This window comes from Silurus meridionalis, chromosome 18, assembly GCF_014805685.1.
Source record: "Silurus meridionalis isolate SWU-2019-XX chromosome 18, ASM1480568v1, whole genome shotgun sequence".
NCBI lineage: Eukaryota > Metazoa > Chordata > Actinopteri > Siluriformes > Siluridae > Silurus > Silurus meridionalis.
The window spans coordinates 26,167,977-26,177,915 of record NC_060901.1 but is presented as its reverse complement, the minus strand read 5'-3'; the positions used below and the strand labels follow the sequence as shown (position 1 = coordinate 26,177,915).

General features: G+C 41.5%; 1 protein-coding gene across 1 annotated transcript in view; it reads right to left on the bottom strand.

The window, feature by feature from the left end:
- Positions 1-550: 550 nt before the first annotated feature.
- Positions 551-9,939, bottom strand: part of LOC124401368 (prospero homeobox protein 1-like) — a 29,808-nt gene continuing 20,419 nt past the window's right edge. The window contains exon 5 of the mRNA XM_046873643.1: positions 551-2,036. Coding sequence (XP_046729599.1) covers positions 1,851-2,036 — 186 coding nt within the window. The 3' untranslated portion in view covers positions 551-1,850. The remainder of the gene's footprint in view (positions 2,037-9,939) is intronic.

Genomic DNA, 9,939 nt, shown 5'->3' with positions numbered 1-9,939 from the left:
TGTTGTGTGTTTGTTTTTGTTGTGTTTTCGGTTTTGTAATTTTTTTTCGGATTTGTTGTCATTTGTTTTGTTGCATTTTGCAGATTTTTTGTATTTTCTTGATTTGTTGTTTTTTACTGATTATTATAATTATTGTGTTTGTCTTGTTGCAGATTTGTTGTGTTTTTTTTTTTTTGAGTCGTAGAGACACTTGATTGGATTGAGATCTGTGGCCAACTTGAACTCTATGCCATGTTCCGCAAACCGTTCCTGAACAGTGTGGATCGGCTAAAAAAGGACTGTGTTTTGTTTTCGCTGTTGTTGTGCGCTTACATTTGGTGTGGTTTTTTTGTCTTTACAAAAGTCAATTCTCGATTGATTTCACATCTTGTAAATATATATTTTTTAACTTTTATATGTGTTACTTTTAATATTTTTATTGATTCTATAAACAGCTGTTGTAAAACCACTGGATGAAACACAAAAAAAGGAGTCGTCATTTCAAGTATATTTTCAGTCTTTATTTATTAAATAAAATCCAATGTCATTGCTTTCACTGAACAACAGGTAAGTGCAGGTTTTTTTTTTTTTTTTTTTTCAATTCATATCCGTACAGTACAAACTTTCAAATCCTAACATCCAAGACAAATAATAATAATAATAATAATAATAATAATAATAATAATAAATTGTATGTAGGGGTTGAATTGATGTTTCCTCTGAAAACGTGGATGCTTTTTTTTTCATTGTAGTTCAGTATTCAAGAAACAGCATTGAAATACTGAGCTAAATAGCACAAAAAAAAGAAAGAAAAAACACACACCTGCACACACACTCGCATCATACGTCCTCGAACATTCCAAAAGATTCCTCCGGAATGACCAGTTGAAGGGCATTTAAATGTGTGTATGTGTTTGTGTTTTCTGTGCAACCCAACAAAAGAAAAACAGGTTTTAAAGAGTGTGGGGTTATGGGTTATGATGCCCTTCAAAAATGTTGCGATTGGTGCATTGGGCTGTCAATCAAAGCATATCTTGGACCCATAATATATGGAAGGAAAAGAGAAAAATTAAATAAAAAAAAAAATCCAGGTGCGAGGACTCTAGGGTCTATTCTAATGTAAAGTCTGTAATATAGTTTTGCATATAGTTAGAGATTTACATTTTGGAATAATAATTTATTTTCTTGCAATCATAGCATGAATCGAAAGAGAGAAAAAAAGAAAGAGAGGAAGTATAGAATGAAGAAAGAAAGAACAAAAGAAAAAGAAAAATAGAAAAAACAAAAAAAAAACCTCCAAGTGCCAGTCTTACCCAAGCGGGAACAACGACGACGACGACAAGAACACCAACAGTAATAAAATAACAATAATAATAGAAATAATAATCATCATCAGCATCGTCATTCTATACACCCTATAAATGCAGTGCCCACTTCTCCAGAAAATACACACTTCAAAATGGTTCGATAAACGAGCGCCAAGACGTCAGTTATACCAGTTCGCTGAGTTGTTTGGCTTCGGTATTTCGAGATCTTGTGAGGATTACCCAGAATTCCAGAGTGGCCAAGCAAAAACAGGGGAGTCGGGTAAAAAAGCATACGCTAGTGGGCTCAAAGTCGCTTCAAAAGATGAAACACGACAAGAAAATGCAAACTAAAAGATAAGAAAGAAAATTTTCCAAAAATTGAACTAGATCACCCCAAGGCAAAAATCATGAAAGGTCAGGAATGCTACTTCATATGCCATACATTCAAAAAAAACAAAAAAAACAACAACAAATGAAAAAAAAATGTATTTAAAAAAAACTCAAATAATTAGGTGTAGTAGTGGAGGGTTTTTTTTTTTTGGTTGGGGTGGGCTTTAGGGGGCGTTACTCGTGGAGGAGCTCCTGGAGGCAGTTGGGAGATTTGAAGATCTCTGGAACCTCCGAGTCCAGCTTGCAGATGACTTTATAGATGGCCTTCTTCCAAGACGGGTCCACGTCTTTCCCGGCCACGATGGCGTTGAAGAACTCGCGCAGCGTGATCTGAGCCACCTCCAGGAAACGTTCGGGAACCTGCAGGGAGAGTAAAAGAGGAATCATGAGGGGCGACTTATGTTAAGTCGTACTGTCTAATTTACATATTTAGATTTATGGTAGACGCCTTTATTCGGAGCGACTTATAACCGAGCAGTTAAGGTTTAAGGTCTTTGCTCAAGGGGCCAAGCAGTGGCAGCTTGGTGCTGGTATTTGAACTTGTGACCTTCCGATCCAGAGTGCAATGCTTTAACCACCGTGCTACCCTCACCTCCCATAAACTCTCCTTGTTTGGTTTTAGTATGTGTCTCTGAGTGGTCTCTACCACCAAGCAACAATAATTAGCTTTCTACTTGGGGTGCACAAATTTTTGCTCATTCAACTCAATCACCTCGAGCTACCAAAACAGATTTACAAGACCTTCAAAAGTGTGCTGTGGTACCTGCAATCAAGCCATTAAGGGGAACCTTTTTTACCTCTTGGAATTTGTGAGGTGGAGCCTCCATGTATAGAATTTGTTTGTCCCAGAAGTCCTGGAGATACTCGATTGGATTGAGATCTGGGGGCACCTTTAACTCTTTGTCATGTTACTCAAACTGTTCCTGAACAATTTGTTGCAGTGAGGTGAAGTCAGGGAGCTAAAAAAGGACACTGCCATTTGGGAACTCTGTTACCATGAAGGAGTACCATTGAGGGGTAGGTCTTGGTGGAGTTCTGCAAGAATGTATGGGTGAAAAGTAACATCTACATGCATATTAGGATTCAGACACTATAAAATCTATTTGTGGCCTTTATGGTGACCCCTGTCTACCATCTAAAGCATCTTCACTGAGTCACTGAGGACATGAGTAGGCCCCAAGTGGACAGGTGGTCCTGGTTAATCTATGGAACCCCTCCCAGGGAAGTGTTGGCACCAGCATAAGGAGGCACTGTCATGCCATGGTGAAATTCTGCTGGAAAACCTTGGGTTGGCCTCCTGGATGTTCACGTACCTAAACATTCTTGCAGACCCCCCTGCACTTACACTTCATTAAGTGGACACAGCAAAATAAAGCTTCCTGCACATACAATTTGCAAATATGGTTCAGGAACAGTGTGGGGGGCATGACAAAGAGTTCAAGGTACCTCCAAATTCTCAAGTCCATCGAGTATCTTTGGTAATAACAATCCTGATCCATGGAGGCTAAAACTCACAACTTACAGCACTTCTGTCAGGTTCTGTCTTGGTGTGCCTGAGATATTTTGGTGGCACACAGAGGTACTACACAATATCTGGCAACTGGCTTAAATATATATATATATATATAAATTTTTTTGTATAGGCTTCATGTTAAACAACTTAACACACACACACACACACACACACACACACCTTATCAGCCACTTTACTTTGACAGGCATGAGGAAACACAGTGATATGTGGCATTACACATTACATTGTCTTGCTCTCACTTCCTATAAAGTTTTCTGGACACAATGTCTTGTGGAACTTCCCAGTCTTTGTAAGTAACACACACACACACACACACACACACACCAAACTCTGAAGAGGGAAGTGAATACAGGACAGGTGTATGTGTGTGACAAGCTCATAAATAAGAACTGAATTGCCAGGCAATGTTTGTGTGTGTGTGTGTGTGTGTGTGTGTGTGTGTGTGTGTGTATTGTAACAAGATAAGAAAAGGGAAAGCAGAAGAAGCCCAAAAAGCAGAAGTTGGCTAGGGAGTAGCCTGCGCGCTAATCTGTTTCGTGTATTTAAGACACCGCGGGGTCGCCGCGGTGACTCTCATATCCCGCTCAAAAGCGAAATAGCTGCGGTTCACGAGACAGAAACGAGACCTGACGTTCTCTTGAAGCGAAATGAGTCCTCAAGAAGTCAGAAAGTCCCCATTTACTGTTCTAATGAAATTCACTCTTTGGGGAAGATGTTCCACTAGATTTTGTGGAGATTTTGTGGGGATCCATTGAGACACATGGTGTTAGTAAAGTCAGGTGCTGATGGAGGTGATGTGAGGAGGCCTGGGGTTGTTAGAGCATTGATTTGAGGACAATGGAAAGGTCCAGGGTGGAGAAAAACATGTGGAAGTGAAAGAGAACATTGACATTTACCTCAGATGTGAGGGTTAATTACTGATACGAGACTCCGTTGGATCTCAGATTTCACACAGCAGCTCTTAGCATTGCTAGCATACACAAAATGTGAGTCTTACAGAAGAGCAGAAGTCTATCATTCTATCTATCATTCTCTATATCTCTGTCTCTCTTATCTATCTATCTATCTATCTATCTATCTATCTATCTATCTATCTATCTATCTATCTATCTATCTATCTATCTATCTATCGAATATTTGAGTCTAGATAGATAGATAGATAGATAGATAGATAGATAGATAGATAGATAGATAGATAGATAGATAGATTAGATGGTTTAGATGCATGGATAGATCTGTTTTATTCTCTTTCTCCCTCACACACACACACACACACACACACACACACACACTACAACTACTCCTACCAGGTCGGATTCTTTCACTCTCTTAAGGGCCATGTGTAAATGTGACTACAGCCACAGTAAGTGTGTGTGTGTGGGTGTGTGTGTGTGTGTGTGTGTGTGTGTGTGTGTGAGTGGGACCAAAACTGCACTCCTCCTGTGCCCTGCAGACACTCATCAACAGTGTTAGGACACACCAAGGTTAGTGGCAATGCGCACACACACACACACACACACACACACACACACTTATGCTATCTTGCAGTACTGACACAATACTGTCTTGGCAATACACCGGCTCACAACTCACCCCGGGTGAGTAGTGAGCATGTGTGTGTGTATGTGTATGTGTGTGTGTATGTATGTGTGTGTGTGTGTGTGTGTGTGTGTGTGTGTGTGTGTGTGTGTGTGTGTGTTTGTGTGAGTGTGAGTGTGTGAGCATCTATACAATAGCTTTGTACTGTACTTAGCATACCTAAGGTATAGTGAGAACATTAATAACTTTCACTGAGTGTGTGTGTGTGTGTGTGTGTGTGTGTGTGTGTGTGTGTGTGTGTGTGTGTGTATATATATTACAGCATTGTAGTGTAATTACTGTAACTATGTAGATTGTGAACAGTTAAAAGTCTGACGTGTGTGTGTGTGTGTGTGTGTGTGTATAGGTGTAGGTGTGTGTGTGTGTAGTGCATTGCTAAGAATACACTCCTGCACGGAATTTCTCCTGACGTTTTTTTCGCCACGAAAAAGGACGGCGAAATGCTGACTGCGGGGAGACGCCAATGTCAAGGAGAAAAGGGTAGCGGTATTTTAGATCCTCTTGACAGAGAGAAGAAGGGAGGAGGAGAGAGAGAGAGAGAGAGAGAGATGAGGGGTTGGAAGTAGGAAGTAGACAGAGGTAGAAAGCATATGTGTGTGTGTGTGTGTGTGTGTGTGTGTGTGTGTGTGTGTGTGTGTGTGTGTGTGTGTGTATGTGTGAAAGGTGCAGCCAGTTGGGGATGAAACCTGAGGGGAAAGGATAGAGCGATGGAATGAAAGGTGAGAAAGACAGAGAGATGAAGATAGACTGAGGGAGGAGGGAGAGAGAAGAAAAAAAAAAGAAAGAAAGGAAAAAAAAGGAAAAGCGAGTTGTTCTTGTCCTAAGCACCTTTTTTTTTCCAGTTTCTTTTGGGAACCTGTGTACGTCTATATATCATGCAGTTGTCACTGATGTGTGTGTGTGTGTGTGTGTGTGTGTGTGTGTGTGTGTGTGTGTGTGTGTGTGTGTGTGTATGATCTCCAGGTTTGTCTTCCTCCTGATTGCTTTGTTCGCTGTGGGACTTTTGTCCCCAGGCGTCCAAAAGGATAAAGAGGACATCTGTACTTCGAACATAAACTTATTTTATTTTATTTTTTTCATCCCCCCCGCCCTAAAAAAAAAAAAAAACACGACTGACGCCCTGAAAGCGAACGTTTTTCCTCTCGCATTCCAGAGCGGTTTTTTTTCCGTTTCTAGTCACATAGCTTCCTTCAATAAACGTCTTATTACGGATGTACCCTTATATAGTAGTTCCAAAAGTATTTGGACACCCAACCTTCTGCCTACACTTTAACTCCTGTCCTGTCCTGTCCTGTCCTGTCCATGAAGATCTGCTTTTCATGGTTTGGAAGAGGTGGAACGTCTCCTGCTCTAGAGCTCTGTCTCTTTTGGGACGAATTGGAATAAAACTCCAGGCCTCCTCACCGTATCTACATCGGGACCTGACTTTCCCAAATCTCCAGCAAATCTCCAAAGGATCTCCTTTAAATCTCCACGAAATCTCAGAAGGATCGCTATCAAATCTCCAAAATATCTCCAGAGAATCTACAGGAACATCTTCCCAGAAGCACTACTCTCATATGCTCAGGTGTCCACAAACATTTGGCCGAATAGTCTATAGAAAGATTCTCAAGGCATACAATGTTTTTTTTTATTTGTGTGTGTGTGTGTGTGTGTGTGTGTGTGTTTGTGCATGTGTGTCTGGGAAATTAGTGTTGCTTGCATTTTAGATTAACACCTGTCAGGTCTCCTCAGACGTAGCACATAAACACTCTTAAAATGGCAGCATATGGTATATACACACACACACACACACACACACACACACACACACACACACACACACACACACACGCTCTGAGGTTTTTCCTGAAATGCGCGACGAGGATACATCGATTTTGGAACGCGAAGATCTCGCACAGGAAAGATCTCTATCTCTTTCTTTCTCTATCTCTTTCTTTCTTTCTCTCTCTCTCTCTCTCTCTCTCTCTCTCTCTCTCGCTGTCTCTCTGCTGACAGAAAGCTTTATGAGATGTGAGAGTTATGTTTCTCAGATGGGATAGGCCGCTTCAGGTTTCCTCAGCTTTGATTAGCTGACGGACGGAGCATCGTCCTGCCTGAGCGTCGCTTTCCACTTGAACACACAACACACTGTCAAGCCTACTTTCAGTCAGAGAAGAAAAGAGAAGAGAAGAGAACAGAAGAGAACAGAAGAGAAGAGAAGAGAAGAGAAGAGAAGAGAAGAGAAGAGAATGAGAAAAAAGCAAAAAAGAAGAAAAGAAGAATAAAGATGTGAGAAGAATAAGGTAGAAAAGAAGAGAAGAGAGAGAGAGAAGAGAAGAGAAGAGAAGAGAAGAGAAGAGAGGAGAAAATGGGAGAATGAGAGGAGACGAGAAAAGACGGAGAAGGGAGCACAAGAGGAGAGAAGAGAAGAAAAGAGAAGATGGAAAGGAGGAAACAAGAATAGAAAAGAAATGAAAGAAAAGAGTAACAATAAGAGAGGTGAAAACAATATTTAGAGTGAGGAAAAACAGATGAAAAAAAACAAGACGAGGGAAATGCGAAGGAGAAAACAATGTCGAAAACGAGAGAAGAGAAGACAAGAGAATAAAAGAGATGATGGCAGAAGAGAATGAGAAGAGAAAAGAGCACAAGAAAAGAGAAGATGGGAGAAGATGGGAGAAGAGAAGAGAAGAGAAGAGAGAAGAGAAGAGAAGAAGAGAAGAGAAGAGAAGAGAAGAGAAAAGCAAGAAAAGAGGAACATGAAAAGATTAGAAAAGAATATCTAGAGTGAGGAAAAATAAACAGATGAGAAAAGAATGAGACGAGGGAAAGGCGAAGGGAAAAAGAGATGAAAATGAGAGAAGAGAAGACAAGAGAAGAAAAGAGATGATGGCAGAAGAGAATGAAAATAGAAAAGAGCACAAGAGAAGAGAATAAAGGAGAAGAGAGCACAAAAGAAGAGAAGAGAAAAGAAGAGAAAAGAGAAAAAGAGAAAAGAAGAAAAGAGGAACATGAAAAGGTTAGAAGAAAATATCTAGAGTAAGGAAAAATAAACAGATGAGAAAAGAACGAGACGAGGGAAAGGCGAAGGAGAAAAAAAAAGACGAAAACGAGAGAAGAGAGGACAAGGAGGAGGAGGAGAACGAGGGGGCGGGGTTTAGCTCTTTGACACGCTCTTGTTCCATTGGCGAGCGTGTTTTTATTTGTTTTGCGCTGGCCAAACAAAAGCTGACCCTGAGCGATAAAGCTGCCGATGGCCTTGAAGGATTCATGGACCCCACATGCTCCGAGTGTTCCTGGTTAATCCCTAACTAGCGGCCTGGGAACACCAGGCGCTAAATATTCTCATGTCAACCTGACTGCCGGAGACAAGCTGGGAATCTGCTCAGGTACGCTCTCCTGGATGAGGGCGTGAGTTCCGAGGCCATTCTGTCTTTCTTTCTTTTTTTCTTCCGTTCTTTTTTTTCTTTCCTACTTTCCATTTACATATAATGTACAAGCGCTAAAGAAAGCGAAACCTTCCAGCCAATTAGATTTCAGATCTTAGATTTGATATGTGTATAAAAGTAGGGTCGTGTCAAAAGTATTGGGACACCCGCCTATTCATGGGTGGTCCTTCTCCAGACTGTTCCCACACAATCATACACACCTTCACTTGACCTAGGAAACCCAAACCCGGTCCACATGCCAATGCAAAAAACAAAGTTGGAAGATCTCCTGCTATAAAGCCCCAACCAATTCTCCACAACATCTCCACAACATCTAGTGGAACATCTTCACAAGAGAGTGGAGCTCACGGGAGCAAACAGCACTAAAGGTGAAACGGGGCGTCCAAAAAAAAAAAACATGCTCCGAACTGAAACCTGGATCGTTTCTCAACGAAGCCTCAAAGCAAAGCGGTGTTTGGTCACTCGTGTTCCTATCAGCGATGAATCGATCGCTGTGGAGGACAAGCCTCGATAAGCCTCTTTATGTCACAACATCCAAACACTCTCACTCCCGGTTTGTTCTCCCTCTCTCTCTCTCTCTCTCTCTCTCTCTCTCTCTCTCTCTTTACTGATAAACGTTTTCCCTGAAACCAAGGCTCCCGAAGCGTTCGGCCTTGAAGAGTCCAGCGGCAGATTTGTCCTGCAAACATTGCAGCTGAGTTGGACGTTCCTGCGTGGCCTTGCCACTTGCTTGTTGTTTTTACTCTTAAGACCTGGTTAAAGGACACCCAGGCCACGTCATCAGTCCTCTTCTCAAGGTGTGTGTGTGTGTGTGTGTGTGTGTGTGTGTGTGTGGAGAGGGGGCGGTCGTGTGCAGATAATTCCATTGGTCCTCCAAGGACAGGGGGAAAAAAAAATCGTAGACAACGAAGTATCAAATATCTAGCATGGGCTTCGCTCCGGGATTATCCTGCAATCTCGATTTGACAGATTTTACAGCTAAAAAATAAAATAAAAAAAATTATAATATAGAATATTTTTTCAAATACAAAAGAAGTTTTTGAATTTTGAAAAAGTAATCGTTAATAAAAAAGTTGAACAAATTTGTAAAAACAAAAAAAAAATTATGAAAGAATTAAAGAATTATGAATTAAACCCTGGACGCCCTCCGAAAACGTGCCGCACATGTTTTCCACGAAAAACCCTGACAGTGAAGACTGCTAGGAGTTTAGTCATGCTAACGCTAATGGTAATGAAGGCTAACCAAATAAATGTAAATTCCTGTGCGATACCATCAGAACACCCGAGACGACTTCTTGCCGGATTGTCACGTGTCCTGCCCGCTCTGGTCTTCTCCTGTGTATACATGTGTATTATTAGCGCTTGTAGCCTCTGCACGCTAGCAGATTGTGATGTAATCTGCATTACAGATGAGGCTCGGTGTTCGAGACAGGAACGACCCAGGGACTACTGTGATTCTAACGTCCCCACATGGTGTCCAGATTGTGTTTGATTCAGGGCACATGAAGCAAAGCCGGGGTCACCGATCAGGTCCCTGGAGTCAACTTGTCACAAGTATAATAGTAACGAGTGTGTGTGTGTGTGTGTGTGTGTGTGTGTGTGTGTGTGTGTGTGGGTGGGAGGGGACGATAGTGTGCTTCAGAGGCTGGGAGCTCAGACATCTGGAGCATAGTGTGTGGAAAAAGAACAAGAAAAGGAA